The 26038-nt window shown below is 40.6% G+C and overlaps 1 protein-coding gene across 5 annotated transcripts in view; it reads left to right on the plus strand.

Moving 5' to 3' along the window:
• PCCA (propionyl-CoA carboxylase subunit alpha) overlaps nt 1-26038 on the plus strand; it is a 461053-nt gene that overhangs the window by 350145 nt on the left and 84870 nt on the right. For all 5 annotated transcript variants that reach the window (XM_024230769.3, XM_054529192.2, XM_054529194.2 and 2 more), the window contains one exon: nt 4043-4141. In XM_024230769.3, the coding sequence (XP_024086537.1) occupies nt 4043-4141 (99 nt within the window). The remainder of the gene's footprint in view (nt 1-4042; nt 4142-26038) is intronic.

Consider the following 26038-nt stretch of genomic DNA (forward strand, 5'->3'; position numbering starts at 1 on the left):
CCTTTTTTTAGTACTTAGACCATATTGCTGTGTGGTCTTCTGTATCTGTGTTGCTTTTGAGAAATTAGGCTGACCAGAGTTTTTTTTCCTTTCTCGTACATGATTTCTTATTTCTTTTTTTTTTTTTTTTTTTTGAGATGGAGTCGCACTCTGTCATGCAGGCTGGAGTGTGATGGCGTGATCTCAGCTCACTGCAACCTCCGCCTCCCAGGTTCAAGCGATTCTCCTGCCTCAGTCTCCCAAGTAGCTGGGACTACAGGCACCTGCCACCATGCCCAGCTAATTTTTGTGTTTTTAGTTGAGACAGTTTCACCATGTTGGTCAGGCTGGTCTCAATCTCCTGACCTTAGGTGATCCGCCCGCCTTGGCCTCCCAAAGTGCTGGAATTATAGGCATGAGCCACCGCACCTGGCCCATGATTTTTTATTTCTAACTTAATACCTCCGTACTTCCTTTTTGTTCTTTTCTTTTCTTTTTTCTTTTTCTTTTTCCTTTCCTTTTCTCTTCTCTTCTCTTTCTTTCTTTTCTTTTCTTTTCTTTTTTTTTTTTGACAGCATTTTGCTCTGTCGTCCAGCCTGGAGTGCAGTGGCAAAATCATGGTTCAGTGTAGCTTGGAAGGCCTGGGCTCAAGCAATCTCCCCTGCCTCAGACTCCTGAGTAGCTGAGACTATGGGCACTGGCCATCATGCCCGGCTAATTAAAACAATTTTTTTTGTGGAGATGGGGTCTCACTTTGTTGCCCAGGCTGGTTTCAAACTCCTGGCTTCAAGCAGTCCTCCTGCCTGGACCTCCCAAAGTGCTGGGCTTACGGGCATGAGCCATCATGCCTGGCCATAATTCTTCCTCTAGCCTTAAAGTTCTATAAACATAATCAATCCACAAATTCCAGGTTTTATTTATTTTGACAAGTTTTATCCTATTATATATCTTTGAATGTACATTTGTTCTTTTTGCTTTGTGAGCCTCTTTGGACAGTTACATATTCTTTCTGCCCCCCTCCCTCGTCCATATCTGTTGTCTTCTCAGTAAATTGGTTTTATGTTGTTAGCCTTATCTATTTCATTGTGTGTGATTTCTCCAGTCCTTATCTTTCTTTTTAGTCACATTTATTCTATTTTTGGTTGCTTCTTAATGTGGCTTTTATCTCAATAATGTTATTTTTCTCTCCATTTTTTTCTGAGTTCTATCAGCTTGACTTTCATTTCCTTCTGTTGTTGTATAATCTCTTCTTTGAACCTTTGTTTTTCTTCTTTGAGCTCTTTTTTTATTTTATTTTTTTTAAGAGGGGTCACGTTTCCTATGGTTTGCCTTTGAGACTTTGGAGAACTATTTATCTGAACTCTTCCTGTGTTTCTTTGAGTAGTTCTTGTGTTATATGCTACTAATTTACCTTTTTCTCTTTCTGAGTTTTTTTTTTTTTTCCAAATTGTATGCAGACATCCAGTATTGGTTGTTTTCTGAGTGTTGTTTATGTTGAAATAGGGCGGGAGGGTAGGTGAAGCAGGCTACAGCCTTTTTTCTGGACATGTTACTTAGTCATTTCTCACCAAATCTGTTATTTAGTTTGAAAGGGTAGGCTGGTTCTTCGTGTCAGAGTCTATCACGAAATGCCACCTCCACTCTACATCTGCCCCTTCAGTCACCCTTGACTGAAGAGTTGCATGTACGCAGTGGATCTGGCATAGTAACAAGGATTCTTTGGTTCAGCCAGCCCACCTTTCTCTGGTATTAACCCGTGGTTCAAAGAGACGTTCTCTACTTCTCGTATGGCCTATACTTCCTTCTAGATTCCCTCCTTGGATGCTAGCATCAGTAGAATCACTGTCTCTCTTATTCAGCATTATGTATCTGTGTATTGCTGGAAGCCTGAGAAGGCCTGTGATGGCTTTCCACACATCCCTTTCCCCACTTAGTTCTGGCAGATAGGTTTCAGTTTATGATTTGGAGTCATGATAGCTTCCTTGTTTCAGTTGTGTAGTGAAGTTGCAAATTTCTACTCATGACTCATTGTGTAGATGATGAAATGTAGTGTATTTGCTATCACCTGTCATCTTCGTCAGAGGCCCTCTACCTTTAGTAGTGGATGGTGGGAAGAAAAATTTGTGAGTAAACAGGATCTTGGCCTCTGTTGGTTTAAACAGTCTCTTTGGGGTAATGTGTTTCAGTTTTCTTCTGTCCCCAGCTTCTGCTGAGGTGAGGTCTGGGAGCAGTGAGAGGGGCCTTTGGGAATGATGGTGAGATCTGCCTCGCGGCACTGGCATGGGGAGAGCGTATACTCACACGTAGTCCTCCTGAGGCTTTGCTACAAGGGCCTGGGTTGGTAACCACTGAGTAACGACTCTCGCTGTTTAGGCTTTGAAAGCCTTGAGGAGGCTTCTGCTGTCCTTAGACCCACTACAGTCGGCCCTCTGTATCCATGGGCTCCGCATCTGTGGATCCAACCAACTGCAGATATTTGGGGGGGTGGGGAGGAAAAGATTTGGATCTGTACTGAATGGATACAGCCTTTTTTCCCCCCGTCTTTATTCCCTAAACAATAGAGGATAACAACTATTTAGATAGCATTTACATTGTATTAGGTATTATAATTCAACGGTATTATAGGTAATCTAGAGATGATTCAAAGTATATGGAAGAATGTGCATGGGTTAAATGCAAATACTACACCATTTTATATCAGGGACTTGAGCATCCCCGGATTTTGGTATCTGCAGGGCAGAGCGGGGGTGGTGCTCCTGGAACCCATCTCCCATGGATTCCAAGGATCAACTGTATTTGCCTGCAGTCATCATGGAGTTCCCCATACTGTGTTGTCTTCATCCTGACCCAGACCTTCACTGGTCAGAACTTCTGGATTCCTATCACAATGTTCTTGGGTTATTTGCCCAGCCCCTCCCTCCAGCCATGCTATGCTGTTGCTGCCATGCCATATTCAGAATGCCACAAAACTGAGCCCTGGGCTTCACTGCAAGCCTGCAGCCTCCCCTACACTGTGTCACAGAAGCAGACCTCTTGCCTGGATATTTTTAGGGCACCTGATACTTGTCAGAATATTTTCAGCAATCTTTGTCCACTGCCACCCCCTGCCCTGTCCCCAAGGGTCCAGCAGACGAGGAAATAGTGAGGTCTCTGATAATCTGATTTTAATGAGTATCTTTTAAGAGAAATAAGTGATAGTGGGGGAATTGTTAGGGATCATATATCATAGTTCTGCTGCAGGTTTATTTGGAAACTTGAGCAATCTTAAGTATCACCTTGTTAGGTTGTCTACCATATAATAATAATGTCATCTGTAAGCCTCTCATATTAAAGAGTTAGGGAATAAGCATCAGTGAGTGAAAGGAAGAAAACCAATGTACTTTCATTTTAAATTAGCTATGATTTTTAAATTTCCATTACTTTTATATTTATTTGGAATTTTTTTTTTCTTTTATGAGTATCCCTGTTTTGAAAGATTATGGGTCTTTTTTTGCATATTCATGAAGGATGACTGGATGAAATCAGTCATTTGTGATTGACAGAAATATGACAGAACTTTGCAAAGTTTGAATGGACTTTTGATATTCAACACCAAAGAATTTTGTCTAATTAAAGCTTCTGTTTAATTAAGATAACAATGCATAGTCCTTCATTAAAATTAACACAGAAAAAGTTCTTCCTTGGTCCTTGGAGAGGATATTATATGCAAGCCCTGTTGTGTGGGTTGCAAGATGTCACTGGAATTTATATGCATTACTTGTCTAATTGCAGTAAATGTAGCATGTCCAGATAGGTTTCGAGTTAGAAGGCTGTTTGTTACTTACGGAAATCACTTGAAGCCTCAGTACCCAGAGGCAGCTGTTCACAGGTCTTTCACCTCTCCCCAGAGATGACTGGGAAGACGCTGTTGTTGGACCCTGTCTTTCATGGCTGGAGCAGTAAACATGACAGGTTGTTTGGGAGCCATCTGTTTAAAATGGCTGCTGCTTTGTATGCAGCAATGAACTTGAGATCAGTTTTCTGTCTTTCTTCATGGTAATGGTCTTATTTGATGTCACAACAGGTGGAAGTTGATGGGTCGAAACTAAATGTGACCAGCACGTGGAACCTGGCTTCGCCCTTATTGACTGTCAGCGTTGATGGCACTCAGAGGACTGTCCAGGTGAGTGTTGTAAGGATTTCCTTAGAAGGCCTCCTCAAGTCCAGAATCCTTGTCAGCACCTGTGTGGCTAATACTTAGAGCTATAGCAGGGAAAAGCTGTATTTTATTCACCTTATACTTTTTACAGTTGAAAACTTTTTCTTTTCTTATTTTAGAGGATCTTAAGTGTTAACCTGAGCAATTAATGTTTTCTTTTTTCAGACAATCCAAGAAGGTTCATGTATTGTACTTTGTTGTAAACAAGGAGTTCTGCAAGCTTTTCTAAAAATACTAGATTACCTGTTTTTTTTTTTTTTTCCCTCTGTGGGTTTTTAGTTGTAAAATACAACTTACTTTGTTACCTTTCTTTTCTGTGCAGTTGAAATTACATAGTGTTAGGCTAGCAAAACTTGTGTTATTCAGGTTGACTTTCCACGGCTCACTGATGTCCTTTAAAAATTTAGTAATCTTAACTTATTAATCTTTCTTTTCCCCTCAATATAAAATGTCCTGCCTTGAGGAGATGCCTTGGAACCCAGAGTCGATAGAATGTTTTTTGTAACCTGTGACTTCCATTTTAAAGTAGAAAGTTATGAAGAGAGATTCTGCCAAAATTCTTCACCTTGCCTCATATTTGAGGTTTAGCGTTTTAGGAAAAAAAAAAAAAAAAATCATGGAACATGTGGCTATCACAGGCTAATAAAAATCTAGCCCCAAGCATAGCATTAAATGCTCATTCTTTGTTCTTTTTTATGAAAATCATCTTAACTTGATTTTACATAGGAAACTGGTTTTAAAAACCTTGAGAAATCAGGATAATCACAGATTAAAACTACCTACTCCATACCTGATTCTTATCTACCTCTATGAGAGACTGGTGCAGTGGACTTCAGAATGCACAAAAAATATTTGATGACTGAACTGATTTCTAAGTCAGTTTCAATTGATATATTATCTCTATGGTTCCAAGTAACCTTGAACTCTTGGTAACGAGCCCTATATTTTGACTTTAGTTTTGTGACTTGTCCCGGTATATTTTTTCTCATTTTTTTTATTTTCTAACTCCTGTCTTTTCTCATATTTTATAATTTAACTCATATTATTTAACTTTATATAATATTATGTCAGTATAAATTATGAGGTGAAATATTTTAAGACTCTTGAAAAAAATATCACTACATAATTTCACATTACTTAGATCCATGTATTATTATATCTTTAAAAACTGTGGTGCCCGGGTGCGGTGGCTCACGCCTGTAATCCCAGCACTTTGGGAGGCCAAGGCAGGCAGATCACCTGAGGTGAAGAGTTCCAGACCAGCCTGGCCAAAGACGGTGAAACCCTGTCTCCACTACAAATACAAAAATTAGCCGGGTGTGGTGGCGGGCGCCTGTATTCCTAGCTACTCGGGAGGCTAGGGCAGGAGAATCGCTTGAATCTGGGAGGCGGAGGTTGCAATGAGTCAGGATCACGCCATTGCACTGCAGCTTGGGCAACAGAACAAGATTCTGTCTCCAAAACAAACAAAACAAAACAAAAACAAACAAACAAAAAACTGTGGTTTTGTTATACTGGTTTATGTTCGATAGACTATAAAGTGCGTTGAATATGTTATGGCTCAGGTATTTGTCAGAGGGACATAGTGTTAACTCTCAGTAGTCAGAAGAAAGGTACAAACTCCTCTTATGCAGATTTTTTGTATTGTGTTACTTTCATCATCCTTTTCAGTGAGTGTGCAGATAGTTGTCTTGATGGCACTTTTACATGTAGAGTTTATAGCTAGATTAATATGGATATATATGTAGAATAATAAAAAATATTTTCCCTAGTGTAGGGATCGTGTTCGGTAAATCCCTTTTTAATCCCGTGAGTACTTTGTTACTAAAAGAATTAATGTGTCTGAAATAAGTGACCCCTTAAAGGCAGATCCCTTGACTCTTAGAAGAGGTCGTTGCATCAAGTTAAGTACTCTCTAATTGGAAGGAAATAAACTCAGAGAGGTAAATGGTGTACTAGGAAAAACAGTCGTTTACCTAAAAAAAAAAAAGTAAGGAGAGTTTTTCCTTGTGAAAGGGGATGGATTTTATTTACTTTCTGTAGGCATTAGCATTATATCGACTCTTTCCAAAAATGTAATGTGGCCCCTATGAAAATAATAACAATTTTAGTAATAATAAATAACACACAGTGCTTACTGTGTGTCAGGTGTAGTTTTAAGCATAGTACAGATATGAACTTCTTTGATCTTCACAATTGTATGAAGTAGGTGCTATTTATAATTTTATAAATGAGACAACTGAGGCTCAGAGAAAAGTAAGTGACTCACTCAAGGTCATCAGCTAATAAGAGGTAAAGCCATGATTTTTTTTTTTCTTTTTAAATGAGACAGGATCTCGCTCTGTCACCCAGGCTAGAGTGCAGTGGCACAATCTGGGCTCACCGCAGCTTTGACCTCCCAGGCTCCAGTGATCCTCCCACCTCAGCCCCCCAGGTAGCTGGGACTACCGGTGTGCCTGCCACCACACCCAGCTAATTTTGTTTATTTTGTAGAGATGAGGCCTCACTATGTTGCCCAGGCTGGTTTGGAACTCCTGGGCTCAAGCAACCGTCCCCCCAACCCCTGACCTCAGCCTAGAGCCATGATTTAAATCCGAGCAGTCTTGCTGTAGGTAGGATCTTTGCAATCAAGCATTGCAGAATGCTGAGGCAAGCTATGTAACTTCCTGGGCATCACAAAGCTAGGAAGAAGCAGAGCAGAAACTTGGTCCGTGGCAGTCATGTGTGCTTTCCCCCACTATGCTATAGTACTTTGCGATTTTTCCTATCACATTCTTCTTCAAATTATAATTACCTGTCATTCATGCTTCAAACCAGAGATGCTTAAACTTTAATGTGCTTCAGAATCAACTAGAAGCCTTGTGGAAACTCAAGTTGTTGGACCCACCCGTAGCTTACTCTGATTTAGCAGGTCTGGGCTAGGTCTGCATTTCTGGCAAGCCCCCAGGCAATGCTAATGCTGCTGGTCTGGGCCATAGTTGGACACCCTCTGCTTTAAACCTTTGCAGTCGGAGAATGAGCTGAGGAGTGGTGTGCCCCAGCAAGGTGGGTAGGAGCCGAGTCACACGAGCCTTATTAAGGACCTAGGACAGGCTCTACTTTATCCCTAGGTCAGTAGGGACCCGTGGAAGAGCTTTCAGTAAGGAAGTGATGATTGAACAGAATTGTAGCTTACAAGGTTTTTTTTGGTTTTTGGCTGCTTTGTGGAGAGTGGTTTGAAGAAGCATGAGGTGAAGATTGGAGGCAGAGAGAGAAGTCAGCAGGTGTTAGGGATTCGGAGGTGAGAAGGCTCAGCAGCTGTGGGGATGAGGGCACTGTGTGCAGAAGGGATCTGCAAGCGTGACAGGGGAAAGAAGAGGTGGCTTTACAGTCATCTGCTGATTTCTCTTCTGGCCACCGTTAGCATGGGCAAATCTCCACATTCTATTCCTGACTCCCCCTTTTCTCTCTCTGCTTGCTTCCTGGGCTGCATTGCTCCAAGAGTTCCAGCTTAACATCTCCAAGCGGATAGCTATGAAATGCAATTATGAGTGTTTGTGTATCTCTTTGCAATTGTTTATGGTAAATTCTGAGAAATAAGGGATGAATATTACCAAAGGTATTTTTCAAGTGATTTTACAGTAATCACTTGAAATTGATTACTGTAGTAATTGATTACTATAGTAATTGTAGCTATTTTAAAGTAATAACTACAATTCTTTTTTCTCTGGATTTTTGAGCATATGTATAAACTTTATATTCTTAAATATTATTAAATATTACTGTTTATCATTAACTTGTATCATTAAATTTTATTATTAAACTTCATTCAATATAAAATAATATGTATTATTTTTATTTTTATTTTCTTTTGAGACATAGCCTCCCTCTGTTGTCCAGGCTGGAGTGCAATGGTGCGATCTTAGCTCACTGCAACCTCTGCCTTTCGGGTTCAAGCGATTCTCTTGCCTCAGCCTCTGGAGTAGCTGGGATTACAGACATGCACTACCACGCCTCGCTAATTTTTGTATTTTTAGTAGAGACGGGGTTTCGCCATGTTGGCCAGGCTGGTCTCGAGCTCCTGACCTCAGGTGATCCACCTGCCTCAGCCTCCTAAAGTGCTGGGATTACAGGTGTGAGCTATCGCGCCCAGCCAAAAATATGTATTATGTGTATATAAAAGCTAAAGAATGACCCAATGAAAACCTGTTTACCCACTCTCTAGATTTAAAAAAAGAAAACAGGCTGGGCACAGTGGCTAACGCCTGTATTCCCAGCCTTTGGGAGGCCGAAGCAGGCAGATCACCTGAGGTTCAGAGTTCAAGACCAGTCTGACCCACGTGGAGAAATGCCGTCTCTACTAAAAATGCAAAATTAGCCAGGCATGGTGGCACATGCCTGTAGTCCCAGCTACTCAAGAGGCTGAGGCAGGAGAATCCCTTGAACCTGGGTTGTGGTGAGCCGAGATCGCGCCATTGTACTCCAGCCTGGGCAACAAGAGCGAAACTCCGTCTCAAAACAAACAAACAAACAAAAAAACCCAAAACATTATCAGTGCTATTTGTATCATTCTTCCTTGATTAAATCCTCCTTTCCAGTGCCCCTGAAGAACACCATTATGAGTTTTAAATTGATCACTACGTTGCTTTTCTTTAGAGATATTTATGAATATAACAACACTGTGAGCAGTATCTTGTTGAGCTGCTCTTGTTTTTGAACTTTGTAATTGCCCCCATCCTCTCTGTGTTCCTCCAGGAGTTGCCTTCTCCCCACCAGTATGATGTTTGCAAGCCTGGCCCATGTTGCTGCCTATAGCTGCAGTTTATCTACTTCCATACATCATATTAATATACCACAAATTATTTGTTCTCCTCTAAATAGACATCTGTGTTATTTTCCTTATTTTGTTGTCACAGTGATGCTTATATGAACATTCTACTTCCTGTTTCCTCTTGACATAGGAGGTTCTCCAGGTCATGTGCCGGTAGAACAGCCACGCTGTGGGGCCTGTGCTTTCTCATTCCTGCATGGCAAGGCCAGATGGGTTTCCCTGTGTGGCTGTACCAGCTTATGTGCCCACCAGTAGTGAAGATGATAGTCATAATGAGAACAGTGAGCTAACCTTATTCTGTACTTACTATGCCTGGCACTGACTGTTCTAAGCACTTTGTATGTATGAACTTGCCCAATGCCCACAAAAACCCAATAAAGTACATACCAGTGTTATCACGTACCAGTGTTATCCCTCATTTTGTATTTGGGAAAACAGACGCTTGTAGAGGCTGAATTGCTTTCCCATCTGGTAGTAAATGGAAATGCCAGAATTTGAACCAAGGAATCTGTGCCCTTAACATTTTTTTTCACATCCTGGTGAACCCTTGGCATTCCCAGACTACTTAGGTTTTTCCTGACTGGTGGGTTTAGATGGCATCTCATTATGGTTTTAGTGTGTACTTCCCTGATTAGTATGACAATGAACATTGAAAATATATATTTATTTGCTGTCTTGTTTTCTCTTCTGTAAAATACCTGCTCATGACTTTTGCCCACTTTTTAAATTGGATTGTCTTTTTCTTATTGACTCATAAAAGTTCTTCCTGTGTTATGGCTCCTTTTTGTCATATGTGTTGATAAAGTAGCTTGTGTTTTTATTGTTTTAAGTTATCCAACTGAAGTTTTAAGGCGAGATTTAATGTCAGAATTTTCAATATTTTCCTTTATGGTTTGTGTGTTTTGCATTTGTGTGGATAATCCTCTTCTACTCCTAAGCTCACAAAGATACCTATATTTTCTTTTAAACCTTTTTAAATTGTGCTTTTCAAAGTTAACTCCTTAATCCTCATGGGATTGATTTTTGTACATAGTGTGAGTGGCTCCTGCCTGTAATCCCAGCACTTTGGGAGGCCGAGGTGGGTGGATCACGAGGTCAGGAGATTGAGACCATCCTGGCTAACATGGTGAAACCCTGTCTCTACTAAAAATACAAAAAATTAGCTGGGTGTGGTGGCAGGCACCTGTAGTCTCAGCTACTCGGGAGGCTGAGGCAGGAGAATGGTGTGAACCCGGAAGGCAGAGCTTGCAGTGAGCCAAGATTGCGCCACTGTACTCCAGCCTGGGTGACAGAGTAAGACTCCGTCTCAAAAAAATAATAATAATAAATAAAATAAAATAAAATACAGATACCAGGCCGGGTGTGGTGGCTTAAGCCTGTAATCCCAGCACTTTGGGAGGCCAAGGCAGGTGGATCACCTGAGGTCAGGAGTTTGATACCAGACCAGTCTGGCCAACATGGTGAAACCCTGTCTCTACTGAAAATACAGAATGTTAACCAGGGATGGTGGTGCACACCTGCAGTCCCAGCTGGTCAAGAGGCTCGGCCCCTGCACTCCAGCCTGGGCGACAAAGCAAGACTCCATCTCAAAAATAAATAAATAAATAGAAATACAGATAACTCGTTATGCCAGCACAATTTAATCACAGTCCTGCTTCTCTTCCCTTACTACCTTGCCACCACCTCACCTTTCCAACCCCGAAATTCTTTAAAAGCTTACTGTTTCTGTGATTCTCAATTAATTGTAAATAAAAAGATGATTTTTCGCTTAATACGATCCTCAGTAGATTTGCTTCTGTGAGCTCTCAGTCAGTTGCACTCTTTCATTTTTTGTTAATCTTTCGGAAACCCTTAGCCAAGGGCATCAGATGATATTCGAGATACACCTTAGAAAAACATGTTTGTGAATCAAGAGGCAAATTGGGAAGTATTCATTTAGGGAAGTAATGAGAGCTAAATATGGAAAAATAGGTTGGAGGAGCCAGATAGTGAATGAGAGCCCAAAGAATCTATGCTTTTCAGTCAGCAGTGGAGATATTAAAACTTTTTGCAGAGTAAAGTAACGCCCATCAAAATGCCGTTATAGAATATTAATGTGTCCTCATCATAGAGGAGGGGTTAAGGGATTGAAGGGTGAAGTGGAGATGGAGTTCATTTAGAAGACAATCCTATTACTGCCTTCATCCTCCACTAGGGTGCAAGCAGTGTAGAGAAAAAGGGGGTTGAGTTTGAGAGAAACCTACGTTTCCATGCATAGAAACCACTTTCTGTTTCTATGAATTTGACTACTGTGGGTATGGGTACCGCCTATAAATGAAATCATATAGTATTTGTCTTTTGTGACTGGCTTATTTCACTTAGCATACCGTCTTCAAGGTTCATCCAGGTTATAGCATGTGACAGGATGTCTTTCCTTTTTATGGCTGAATAATATTCCATTGTGTGAATATACTACATGTTGTTTATCCATTCCTCTGTCAATGGACATTTGAGTTGTTTCTACCTTTTGGCTGCTGTGAATTATGCTTCCATGAGCATGGGTGTACAAATATCTGTTTGAATACCCCATTCTTTTGGGTATATGCCCAGAAGTGGAATTGCTGGATCACGTGGTAATTGTATGTTTAATTTTTTGAGGAACCTCCATAGTTGCTGCACCATGTTACATTCCCATTAGCAGTGCACAGTAATTTCAGTTTCGTGCCATCTTTGTTAACACTTGTTATTTTCTGTTTTGTTTTGTTTTTTAATAATAGCCACCCTATTGGGGGTGAAGTGGTATCTCATTGTGGAGCAGGACTTATCTAGATAGTAATTGAAGAAAAAGCATTCTGAATATTTCTAGGATGTGTCCTTCCTATATTGGTGTTACTCTGTAACCAGTTCACTGCACAAGTGGCACTTTTTTCAGTCCAAGTAGAAGCAAGTTTCTTAGAGCTGTTTTTTTTTTTTTTAAACCCTTTATCTCAACTTCTTTCCTTCCCATATATAAAACCAGTCTGTAATGTTCCTTCCCATATATAAAACCAGTCTAACAGTCTGTAATGTTGCTACCAGGTAATAAACAAGCCATACTGTATTTGGGAGAGGAGGGTGTGTTTCAAAGTCTAGTTCATTGTAATATCAAAACTGGTAAAACCTCTCCTCTCTAAACTCAGTTTGACCTCACACTGAGAAACCTTTACTAGTGCAGAGGAGAATGTTGCTTTCTTCTTACTTGCTTTATATTGGAGGGGCAAAAGGGTGTGATCCTGCTCCTCCCCATCATAAGGGTGTCAATGGCAGACACTCCTATAACAAAAGATAGGTTAACAAGAGAAAAGTATAAATGATTTATTTAATCAAAGTTTTATGTGACATGAGAGTCTTCAGAACAGAGATCCAAAGATACAAGGAAAGCTGTCCATTTTAATGCTTAGGTTTAATGAAGAATGGGCAGCCGTGTAAAACTGATGGGAAAAAGAATGTAAGTGAATGCTAGTAGGCTGAGAGGAACCCAGCAAGGCCTCTGTTCAGATCTTCCTGGCCTCTCTTGCACCATTTCTTCCTCCCAGGTATGGGGCAAGGCCCATCTGGGATGACGGTCTTCGGACCTGCTACTGTTGTAGAGAAGGGTAGGCCAGAGAATTTCTTTATGGGCAGCTCTTAGAAAGGCAGCGAGGGTTAGAGTCCTGTTTCTAGTTTCATAGTTGTCTTTGCGGGAGAGGAATTCTGATGTCTGTGACTTGTCTCAGGAGAGAATGAGGGGTGAGAGACAGGAGGGCAGAAGGTCAGAGAGACCTTAGTTCTGAGGTTACTTCTGAGGCCTTCACTTTGGGGTATCATTTTCTGAGCCTCAACAATACCCTTTTCTACTTCAGAGCTGCTATATTGGGTCTCTCAGAATTTGCAGTATGGGGTAAAGATGAGAAGAGCATGGCAGGAAGAACCAGGTTTTCTGGGGCAGAGGCAACTTGGCATTCAATCTCTTGGGGCATGGCAGATGTCCAAGGCTGGCAGGTAGCCCTGGGATACTTTAATGTGGATTTGGGGGAACTTCTCACCTGCAGAACACTTAATGCCTCCTGTCTTTTCCAGTTGCCTTTGGTCTCCTGAGCAACTACTGTGTTGACTCTGAATGTTCTCATTGGGCATGATCCCTCATAATGACCCCGCCTGCTTTTCTCCCGCACAATCCAACGTCTGGCCGCAAGAAATAGTAACAAGTCCTTGCCTCACCAAACCAACAAAGTACAAGCTTGTCTTCTTGGTCTGTCTCTAAGAATTCGCATGAATAAGTGATTCTCATGAAGTTGCTTTCACATAGCTTAAGGAGTTCAGCCTTAAATTCTAAGCTTAAGAATTCGACCTCCTCAAATTAATTTTCCTCTTTTATTCTTTTGAGGTGGGAGATGGACAGTCACTGGTCCCACAGCTTCCTAGCACGTTCTACCAGGTAGCCTTGGCTAGCATCTGACTTAAAGATGTATGGGTACTTGGCATCTACTTCATTTTGTTGCTGAACCCTTGTGATTCCACGAAAAGTAGTGCGTTCATCTGTTCTTATATTGCTATAAAGAAAAACCTGAGACTGCATAATTTATAAAGAAAACGGGTTTAAATGGCTCACGGTTCTGCCAGCTGTACGGAAAGTGTGGTGCCAGCATCTACTCGGCTTCTGGGGAGGGCGGCCTCAGGGAGCTTTCAATCATGGTGGAGGCAAAGCAGGAGGAGGAGCATCACATGGCAAGAGCAGGAATGAGGGAGAGAGAGAACGGGGAGGTGCCCCACTCTTTTAAACAACCAAGATTACCTTCATGACCCAAACACCTCCCACCAGGCCCTACCTGCCATGTTGAGAATCACATTTCAGCAAGAGATTTGGAGGGGACACACATCCAAACCATATTAAGGAGCATTTAACTTCTTTATCTGATTAGATGAGTAAGTAGTTGGGAAGGCAACTTACCTTTGCCTCAGGAATTAGCTCCCGATTCATCCAGTCCAATCACGTGTATTCATGTTTCTAGTTTTCATTGGTAAACTTCATAAGCTTAATATTACCCATTAAATTCCTTTAAAAGTAAGTTGTATTTTGGTGTATACTGTCACTGGTAGAGGGTCGTGACTGCAGGTTATCCAGGTTCTTGGCGTTTTGAACAAAGAATTGGACACATGTCCAGCAAAGCAAACAATGAAGCAACAACAGAACAAAAATGGGGATTTATTGAAAACAAAAGTACAGGCGGCCAGGTGTGGTGGCTCATGCCTGTAATCCCAGCACTTTGGGAGGCCGAGGTGGGTGGATCACCTGAGGTCAGGAGTTTGAAACCAGCTTGGTCAACATCGTGAAACCCCGTCTCTACTAAAAATACAAAATTAGCCTGGTGTGGTGGTGGATGCCTGTAATCCCAGCTGCTCGGGAGGCAGAGACAGGAGAATTGCTTGAACCCAGGAGGTGGAGGTCGCAGTGAGCCAAGATTGAGCCATTGCACTCCAGCTTGGGCAACAAGAGTGAAACTCTGTCTCAAATACAAAAAAAAAAAGAGAGAGAGAGAAAGAAAATGAAACTACACTCCACAGTGTGGGAGCGGGCCTGAGCAGCGGCTCAAGGGCCCGGATACAGAATCTTCTTGGTTCCAAATACTCGCTAGAAGTTTTCCATTGATTACTTTATACTCACCTCATGTAAATGAAGTGGTAGCCTGTATTCAGTCTGATTGGTTGCAGAAAGCAGCCAACCAGAGGCTGAAGTGAAGTTACAAACGTCACACTCCTATGCAAACATGTTGCAAGTTATACTCTTATGCAAATGAAGACTTGGCTGGCAATCAGTCTGATTGGTTGTGGACAGCAACCATTCAGAGACTGGAGTGAGGTTACAAAGTTGCAAAGACTGGACCCACAGTCAATCTGATTTTCTGATTTGTTATTGGATGGGAAATTGACTGTCCAGTTTCCCATCTGCCACACACAAAAGGTGGGGGGTTCGCAAAGGGAGTAGCCTCTGGTCCTTTTATTACTTAGGTGTGGAAAGCTAGGATTTTCCTTTCAATTTAGTTCTATGAAGTCTGGGTGAAACAGCCTTAGGTTCCCTGCCTCCAGACCCTATTCTCCTGCCTCAATACTATCATTGGAATAAAAAATTTCATAGGTTATTAACCTCTTTTAATTGATCTAAATCACCTGTTTCCTTTTGGATTTGACTTTTAATTCCCACTGCCCTGCTGACTTCTCGGCGCTTATAAATGCACAATAATTGGATGAATAGGTGTGGGTGGGTGAATGGGTAAGTGGACAGTCATTTTACATTATAGAACGTTTTACTGATTCTTTTTAGTTCCTGACCTCCCAACATTTGCGAAATCCATACTCCATTAGTGTGGCCGGTGGACCTCTCTTGATACAAAATAACCATGGTTTCTGTGAGAGCAAAAAGAAACAAGAGGGCTCCCAAGGACTTGCCCATAAAGGCACCTTGCTTACCAAGCATGGTTCTTTCCTGTTGGCCTCTGTTTGCTCTGGGTAGCACCTCGGCTGTTTTAGGCCCACAGTATCACCTACTGACAGGTGTAATAGCTATTGATAGTATCCATAGGTGTAGGAAAGGGTCTGCCTCCCACTATTCCTGGTTTTCTCTTTCTCAAAGGCTTGTGCATGCCCTGGGCTTTCTCACTGTCCGTTGCTGGGTGAGGTCATATCAGCTCTTACTCCCATAGAACCACCCACTTGCTTTAAGTACGCTGCCTTTCTGACTTCAAGAAAATCACACTCTCGGAAAAAGTCTAATCATTGTGGATAACTTTGAAGATGGAGCTAGTGATGTATATTACCTGAGGGAGGAGGAAATCACATATTTTGAAATGATAAAGAACCAGGGGCATAAACATTGAAAACTCTTGAAAATAATTAAAAGTTCTCTTCAGAATTTTAAAGTCTTTTTCTATTAATTTCTCTAATAATTTAGCCAACTTTTCTTCAAATATCATCATTTAAGGAAAATGAAATAACTATTTTATATTTATTTGTTTGTTTTTTTACCAGTGTTTCTATTTTCATTGTGTATTTTCACTGCAGAAGTAGTCAGTTGGTAATGACGTTTATTAAATAGCCTTATCTAATAGAAGCCTAACACAAGCCATATTTAAAATTTCTTTGTTTTAATTAATTAGCTTTTTGTTTTGTTTTGTGTTTGAGACGGAGTCTGTTGCCCAGGCTGGAGTTCAGTGGCACAATCTCAGTTCACTGCAACCTCCGCCTCCCAGGCTCAAGCAATTCTTCTGCCGCAGCCTCCCAAGTAGCTGCGACTACAGGCACCTGCCACCATGCCCAGTTAATTTTTTGTATTTTTAGTAGAGAGGGGGTTTTACCATGTTCGCCAGGCTGGTATTGAACTCCTGACTTCAAGTTATCTGCCCGCCTCAGCCTCCCAAAGTGCTGCGATTACAGGCGTGAACCATTGTTCCCAACTGTCATTTAAAATTTCTTAGTAGTCATAGTAAAAAAGATGAAACAAGTGGAATTAATTTTACTAATACATTTTATTTAACCCAGTGTACCTGTGGAGACAAAAGTGATTCCATCTTAATTGCTAATCCACCATGTTGGTTTTTTTTCTCTTGAAGGCAAACCTTGTTGTTTTAATTTAATTTATTTTTTATTTTACTTTTTTTTTTTTTTTTAATGATAGGGTCTTGTTCTGTTGCCCAGGCTAGAGTGCAGTGGTGCAGTCATGGCTCACTGCAGCCTCAACCTCACATACTCAACTGATCCTCCTGCCTCTGCCTTCTGAGTAGGTGGGACTGCAGGCCTGTGCCACCACATGCAATTAATTTTGTTGATTTTTTGTAGAGATGAGGGCACACTATGTTGCCCAGAACTCCTGGACTCCAGTGATCATCCCGCCTCTGCCTCCCAAAGTGCTGGGATTATAGGCCTGAGCCACCACTCCCAGCAAAGCCATGTTGATTTCTCATTAGCCCCAGTCTCCTGAATGCCTCCTGATTCCGATTTTATTTACTGTTTTTAGTGTAAGAACAAAGCAGCCTTGATCTTACCACACAAATTATAGGCAGTGATGCACATAGCATTCTCACCTGTTCTGGAGGATGCCTTTAATTGCCTCTATAGAGCACGTACACCCTTTCCCTGTGGCATATAAGCTCTGGGTCTGGCCAGTAACAGTGCGGGATATACCTGTCTTGCAGCCGTCCGAGACCACGCTTCTGTCTGTAAGTTCCCCCAAGAAAACACCCTTTACCAACAAATTGGGTTTCTTTGCCTTATTCTTTGGTTTCTTGGCTCCTTCCGCATTTGGGGGCTGCTTTGCATTTATGGCCCTTTCACAGAATAATACCCAAAATGTTGTCATTTCAACATGAAAGACTTTTAAAAATTACTAATGTGATACCAGAAACAACATACACGTTGGCATTAATACAACAGTATCTCAAACAATGGAGCGGTCAGAGTGGAATGTAGTCCTACTGAAACAATGGAGTAGGGTTTAACAGAAAATTACACTGCTTCAGTTTTAAAATTAACATTAAATACAATTGAAAATTTAACTCCTCAGTCACACCAGTCATATTTCAAGTTCTCAGTAGCTACGTGTAGCTAGTGGTTACTGGGTTAGACCACTCACAGGCAAAAATTTTTGTAAACCAGAGTGTTTACAGATAGAGAAAACTCTACATAATGGTTTTTAAAGTATTCCCCCTTAATAACCACAGTTTTGGTTTTTATCTCTTAAAATTCGGAATAGATGAGTTGAATTTATTTTTAAACAGAAGTTGAATTTATCATCTAGCTGACAAACTTTTTAAATTTCCCATTAGAGGATTAAAAAAATTACAACTATTTTTAAAACGTGGAATGATTTCCTGCCTGTGGCATATAATTAAAGTGATGAAACAAACAGAAGATTCGCTGTGTCCTGGCCATGGTGAGCTCACTCTGTTTTCCTCACAAACCCCAGAACCTTTGTAGTGTGGAACCTGCTGGATGAATAGAAGTTTTTTATTTTATTTTATTTTTTTACTATGTCTATATTCCTGTGAAGTAATTTTTTTGACCTTGAAAGAAGTTCTTCAATTTTGCTGTTCTCTATTTCTTACAGTGTAATTTGTGTACCGGGATTTAATGTATTGTTTGTCGTTAGCGTTTTACATACTAGATTTTCATTTTGCATAGTCACGTTGTTTGAACATTTGCAAGCAGAGCCGACTAACTGCTGTTGGCCTGTTTCTTTGTATGGCGTGATTTCTTCTATCCACCTGCTCACAGCAGGTTGCCTTCAGGCCTGAGGAGTAGCTAAATACTTTTGAAAATATCTTGAGATCCTGCTAAGGTCTAACAATTTCTGCATTTGTGTGATGTGAAGCTATTCATGCTGTACCTTTGAAGACTTTTTTCTTTCTATTTCTCATATTCTTGCTCAAATATTTTCAAGAGAAGATAAATTTATTATAAATAACAGTGCAGAGCTGATTGTAGCACCACTGCATTCTGTATTGAATAGGTCTTTGATATTCAGCTAAGTGGAACTAATTTTCTATGTTAAAGCAGACAAATTTGGAATAGTGTCACATGAATCTCATGTTATTTACTGAAGAATACCAGATTAAATGGATTACTTGTGAAATGACTAGAGTATTAAATTTTATATATATATATGAAAAACATGATAACTTAAAATGCCCAGTGGGCCTATGTAATATAAAATATTACACAAGCACATGAATATGATGAACGAGATGTTATTCTGTTTGCAGATTGTGAAACTATCTGTAGTATATATACAAATGCTTCTCCACACAGAATTTGAATCAATTTTAAAATTGTAACCTTAAATTTTGGTTTTGAAGAAAATAAATTGTTGATTTTCATATCTACTTGAGAGGAAGTTAAAATGTTATTTTCTTTTCAGTTTTTTTTTAGATTAAAATAGCTCCCACACCCTCCAAGAATAAACTTTAGTTTTAATCCTAATAACTGTTTATAGATAGTAAAATTAATATTTTAATTAGAAAAATAAAGCGGCAAACATTTTTGCCTGTACTTTGCTGGTACACAAATGAATTGGGAAGTAATTGTCTTATGTTTTTAGGCCTAAAATGTTTTACAGGTTTTAAAAATGTTCCCCCCACCCCCATCTCTTTGAAGTCATTATTACTTTGTACTTTACACATGTGATTTCTCTAGAATCATTGCATGTGACATGAAACTCTCAGGATATATAGGATATATAAATATATAACTTAGAATAAGTAGAGGTTGATACTTAGAATAAGTAGAGTAGGAAATGAAAGAGTAATTATTAACCATATCCTTTTTACATTCCTGACATATCAATACAGCTACACATCTTAGAAACAAGCTCACCAGTAGAACAGAAATAACTCTGTTGACGCTGCTTTAAAATATTTCAAGGCAGTTTAACAGCTGGGATGTATTTACAGCTATGGTATAAAATATTAATTTTGATGCAAGGCTACCTGCTTTCGTAATGTAGTCCTAGAAGCTTAGCAGTTTTCTTGGTTTTATAATTTGGAGTTGCTTTTAAAATTTAACCGAATGGGAAAATGTCTTTCTGAACTTCCCCTTCCCACACCCCCACACATACAAGCTTTTCTCCTCTTCTGTTAACTAGAAAATTATATTTTCGTTGCTGCCTGAGGAAGAGAATTTTGAATAGTATAAACACTGATTGTAGTAAATGTGGAAAATAATACAAACAGCTGCACTGGAGACCGATAAGACAAATCCCACAGTAATGGCCTTTAAAACATATTATCAAGTTGGAAATCAGTGAGGGGAAAAAGAAAACTATTACTATTTCTTCCTCTTACTGTTCAGTGACATTATTTTTAAAGGTGAAATTGCCTCTGATTTTATTATCCTAGGAAGGTATTTTTGGAACATTTGATTTATTGTTTTGCAAATGTTTTTGCCTTTGTGTGAATAACTTTGCTAATTTTGTATGAATTTGATTCTAACAAATGTTGAAATCATTTTGTTAACAAAATCTTCTGAAGTATTTTTTAAAGAAATAAAAAGGAATATATTTTGTAAACGTTGGAGCAGACTATCAAAATAAGAAAAGGAGAACATTTTTATCTGGCTTTGGAGTGCCATTTAAAATAGGAAAAGGGATGAAATATTTGGAGAAAATATTTTAATAAGCATCGATATGTTTCATCAAATAAAAGTCTTCATTTTTATGAAGAATTTTGCTATTAGCTTATCAAGTGGTCAGTTCATATTTGTTTTGGCATGCATTAGACTCATGATAGGCATTGAATACTTTTTTTGTGGATTCTAAAACTGAATTATCTTAATCCTAGGCTCTAGGAACAGTGTATCTTCCTCTTAGGGAAGATTGAAATTTCTGTTTTTCTTTACATCAATCTTTTTCTTTTTTTTTTGAGACGGAGTCTTTGCTCTGTCACTCAGGCTGTAGTGCAATGGCACTATCTTGGCTCACTGCCACCTCCGCCTCCCAGGTTCAAGTGATTCTCCTGCCTTAGCCTCCTGAGTGGCTGGGATTACAGGCACATGCCACCATGCCCGGCCAATTTTTGTATTTTTAGTAGAGGCAGGATTTCACCATGTTGGCCAGGCTGGTCTCAAACTCCTGGGCTCAAACTCCTGGGCTCAAGTGATCTGCCTTCCTTGACCTCCCAAAGTGTTGGGATTACAGGCGTGAGCCACCACGCCCAGCCTGTCCTTCCTTCCTTCCTTCCTTTACAGACTGTGGGAGTGTGGTGAAAAAAAGATGACAGTCATTATATATGTAATTGTGACCTGCTTTAAACTGAATGCAATGTTAAGGACAGCTTATTGGTACTTACACCTATGGTCACACATTCATTGATACAATTTGTTTTTAATGTGAAAATTTGTTTCCATTTTACATATTGCAAAATTACTTCTATTGGCCTGGGAATGAATCTAACCTTTGTAGTGTCAGCCAAAGGAATGATGATATTGTTTTGTTGTCTCCTACATAGAAGGGAACGCCCAGTATGGCCTAGGCAGTGTTCTAGACACTGCAGATAGAACAAGGAACAAGACTTATATTCCAGCAGGGGGAAGTAGATACTAAACATGTAAATACCTAAATAAGGTGATTTTAGTACTAAGAAGTTGGATGAAGACTATAAAATTGATAGAAAGTGACTAGAGAAGGCAGCTTTAGCAAGGACGGCTAGGAAGTCCTCTCCGAATAGCTAACACTGAGCCGAGACCTACGAAGAGGAGGGGGCAAACGTGCAGAAGTCTGGGGGAAGGAAGTCCCAGGTAGCAGAAGGGGCAAAGCAGAGGCTCTGAAACGGGACAAGCTTGTTTTGTGTGAAGGCCAGTTGGGGAGAGTGGAACGAGGAAGACAGAACCAGATCATCTAGGGGCCAAAGAACTGTTTTGTTTTGTGTTGTTTCTTTCTATTCATGTTGTGGAGCGTTTGGAGGGTTTGGGTAGGAGAGTGATGTGATGTGATTTTTAAAATCACTGCAGACCCTGGGGTAGAGACAGAGAAATCATTGATTTGACCATTGCAGACCTCAGGTGAGAGGTACTGGTGGCTTAGACCAGGAGGCACTGCCTGTTTTTATGGGGCTCACAGCCTGAGTGGTTATATTACATTTTTAAATAGTTGGGGGAAAAATTTAAGAATGTTTCATCCAGACTGGGCAACATAATGAGACCTTGTCTCTACAAATAATTTTTTTAAAAATTGGCCGGGTACGTTGGCATGTGCCTGTGGGTCCAGCTGCTTGGGAGGTTGAGGTGGGAGAATCGCTGGCGTCCAGGTAGTTGCTGTGGAGAGCTGTGACCGTACCACTGCACTCCAGCCTGGGTGACAGCATGAGACACTGTCAAAAAAAAAAAAAAAAAAAAATCAGTAATGTTTCATGACCCATGAGAAGTATGATGTCACATTCAGATCTTATTGATGATAAGCAGTTAACTAGAACATAGCCACATTCATTCATTTTTGTCTACCGTCTATAGCTGCTTTTGCAGTTTTTGTCATATGAAGCTGAATGCACAGACTTTCTTGCCACGCAGCAGTTCAATGGATTATTGTGATTTTTTTTTTTTTTTTTTAATCTCAGGACCAAGAGTAAAATTTTTCATGCACAGTTGCAGGTAGCCAAATTACTTTTTATATTCTTGTGCCTTAGATTCCTCACCTGTAGAGCAAAATTGAGATCGTCTTTCAGGTCTGTTTGCTCTCTCCATCCTAAGGTCCTAGGTCTGAATCAGACTTAGTTCTTCTGTTGTGGCTGCTTAGCACATCAGGCTCCTACCTGGATGATTGTAGCGGTGTTTTACTCGGCCTCCTAGCTTTGTCCTTCCCCATTCTGTGTATCTTCAGCATGACCCAGACCACCGTCTTTCTAAAACATGAGCATGTCACACTCCAGTTCTTAAGTGTAAGAACTTTGTCAGGTATGAGCTCTCTCTGTACAAGATCTGACCTGGGTTTATAATTCCTTCCTGGTTTCCTTTCTTGCCACTTCCACCTTCATCCAACCCTATCTGGCCACACTGAACTGCTTAACATTCCCTAAACTCGCCATGCCATCATGCCATCTCTTAATCTGAAATTTTTGTTAACTGTCTCATCAGCCCACAATTTTTTTTTTTTTTTTTTTTTTGAGACGGAGTCTCACTCTGTCTCCCAGGCTGGAGTGCAGTGGTGCAATCTTGGCTTACTGCAACCTCCGCCTCCCGGGTTCAAGCAATTCTCCTGCCTCAGCCTCTTGAGTAGCTCGGATTACAGGTTCCACCACCACGCCCAGCTAATTTTTGTATTTTTAGAAGAGACAGGATTTCACCATGTTGGCCAGGTTTTGAACAACTTTTTTTTTTTTTTTTTTTTTGAGACGGAGTCTCGCCCTATCACCCAGGCTGGAGTGCAGTGATGCAATCTTGGCTCACTGCAAGTTCCGCCTCCCGGGTACACGCCATTCTCCTGCCTCAGCCTCCCGAGTAGCTGGGACTACAGGCGCCCGCCACCATGCCCAGCTAATTTTTGTATTTTTAGTAGAAATGGGGTTTCACCATGTTAGCCAGGATGGTGTCCATCTCCTGATCTGGTGATCCACCCACCTTGGCCTCCCAAAGTGCTGGGATTACAGGCATGAGCCACTGCACCCGGTGGTTTTGAACTTCTGACCTCAAGCAATCTGCCCGCCTCGGTCTCCCAAAGTGCTGGGATTATAGGTGTGAGCCACTGTTCCCAGCTGTTTCTCAGTTTTCTTTTGGAGAATTCCTGCTCATTTTTAAAATTTGTAATTTGGTTTTTAATTGATAAATTAAAGTTGCATATATTTGTCATGCTGTCTTAGTAGTGTCTTTTGTGTTGCTACAAAGGAATACCCGAGACGGGATAATTTATAAAGAGAAAAAGTTTATTTGGCTCGTGATTCTGATGTCTGGAAAAGTTCAGAATTAGGCATCTGATGAGGACCTCAGGCTGCTTTTATTCATGGTAGAAGGCAAAGGGGAGCTGATGTGTGTGGAGCTCACAGAGTGAGAGAGAAGGGAGGGAGGTGCCAGGCTCTTTTTAACAACCAACTTTGTCAGGAGCTAAGAGCGAGAACTCGCCCTCAAAGAGGGCATTAATCTATTCATGAGGGATCCTTCGCAATGATCCACACACCCCCATTAGGCCCCACCTCCAACACTGGGAATCACATTTCAACATGAGGTTTGGAGGAGACAAACTTTCAAACTTTAGCACATGTACAACATGTTTTGAAGTACACACTTCAAACAGTGAATACACTGTGGAATGGCTAAATTGAGCTAATTAACATATATGTATTACCTCACATACTTATTCTATATGTGAGGTACACTTAAATATACTCAGAAAATTTCAGGAATATATTAATAATACGTCATCATTAACTGTAGTTACTATATTGTATAATAGCTTTCTTGTACCTATTTCTCCTTTATAACTGAAATTTTGTGGGTTTTGATTAATATTTCCCCAACTCCCCCTCCCCAACCCCCATTCTGTTTTCTACTCTATGAGTTTGATGTTTTTAGACTCTTCATGTAAGTGAGGTCATATGATATGTCTTTCTGTATGTACCTGGCTTATTTTACTTAACATAATGTCTTCCGGGTTCACCCATGTTGTTGCAAATGGCAGGATTTTCTTTTTAAAGTCTAAATAATATTCCATTGTGCATATGTATCACATTCTCTGTATCTGTTGGTCCATGGATGGACACTTAGGTTGATTCCCTATCTTGGCCATCATGAATAGTGCTGCAATAAACATGGGGATGCTGATATCTCCTTGACGTAACTGATTTCTTTCCTTTGGATATATATATGCAGTAGTGGGATTGTTGGATCATATGGTAGTTCTATTTTTAATGTTTTGAGAAACCTCCATACTGTTTTCCATAATGGCTGAATCTTGTTCGTGTTTTGTTTTTTTTTCTTTTCTTTTCCTTGTTTTTTTGAAACAGAGTTGCGCCGTGGCACCCAGGCTGGAGTGCGTTGGCACAGTCGGCTCACTGCAACCTCCAACTCCCAGGTTCAAGTGATTCTCCTGCCTTGGGCTCCCAAGTAGCTGGAACTACAGGCACCCGCCACCATGCCCTGCTAATTTTTATATTTTTAGTAGAGCCACCGTGTTGGTCAGGCTGGTCTCAAACTCCTGACCTCAAATGATCCACCCACCTTAGTGTCCCGAAGTGCTGGGATTACAGGCATGAGCCACCGCACCCTGCCCCTGTTTGTTTTTAAATATCCAACTTTAATGTCTGTCTTAACCTATCTAATGTCTTCCTTATTAACCTTTCTGCTCATTTAGTCGGTCCATCCTCTTATCCCATAATACTTTGTACATTTTGTACTATGCGTTTATCGTATTGAATTATACTTATTTTTCCAATAATTCTGCTGTCTTTTCCTTAGTCTCCTGGAAGGTAGGTCTTAATTCAGCCAGCAGTGCCCAACACAGTTGAGAGATAGATGGATGACCAACGTAGAAGTGCCCGTGTCAAAACCTAGGAATCAACCCTCCGTTCTTAATTGAGTCTCCCTAAGACACAGGAAAGGAGTCTATTTTATTCCATTTTGTTTTCTGTCTTTTTTTGCCTTTTTTAAGTTCAACATGTGCATATAAAAGAATAGGAAAAACCGATAAGTGAAAACGAGAGTCAACTAATATTTTTGCCTAGAAATAAGTTTTATGTGCACTAATTCTAGAATTTTTCTATAATATAATTTTTACAAGGCTTATTCTGAACATATTGTTTTGTTCTTGCCCTTAGAAATATACTATAAGCATTTTTCATGTCTTTAAACTTTTTAAATGGCAGGCTGGATATATACCACAATTTACTTAGCCGGTGTCTTTCCCAGTCATTTACATTGCTTGCCATTGTTCAGTGCTATAAACTACACTGTGATATTTGTTCAGCTTTATTTTTCTGCCTATCCTTATATTTTTTCCTCAGGATAAATTCTTAGAAGTAAAATGGGTTGGCTGGGCGCGGTGGCTCACACCTGTAATCCCAGCGCTTTGGGAGGCTGAGGGGGGTGGGTTACGAGGTCAGGAGTTCGAGACCAGCCTGGCCAACATGGCAAAACCCCATCTCTACTAAAAATACAAAAAATTAGCCTGGCATGGTGGGAGATGCCTATAGTCCCAGCTACTTGGGAGGCTGAGACCGGAGAAACGCTTGAACCCAGGAGGCAGAGGTTGCAGTGAGCCGAGATCGTGCCACTGCACTCCAGCCTGGGCAACAGACTGAGACATTGTCTCAAAAAAAAAAAAAAAAAAAAAAAAAGATGTGAAATGGGTTGGTTGGGCATGGTGGCTCATACCTGTAATCCCAGCAGTTTTGGGAGCTGAGGCCAGGAGTTCGAGACCAGCCTGGACAAAATGGTGAAACCCCGTCTCTACTAAAAATACAAAAATCAGGCAGATGTGGTGGCAGGTGCCTGTAATCCCAGCTACTCAGGAAGCTGAGGCAGGAGAAACACTTGAACCTTGGAGGCAGAGGTTGCTGTGAGCCGACATTGTGCCATTGCACTCC

The sequence above is a fragment of the Pongo abelii genome, chromosome 14 (genome assembly GCF_028885655.2).
Source record: "Pongo abelii isolate AG06213 chromosome 14, NHGRI_mPonAbe1-v2.0_pri, whole genome shotgun sequence".
Taxonomy (NCBI): domain Eukaryota; kingdom Metazoa; phylum Chordata; class Mammalia; order Primates; family Hominidae; genus Pongo; species Pongo abelii.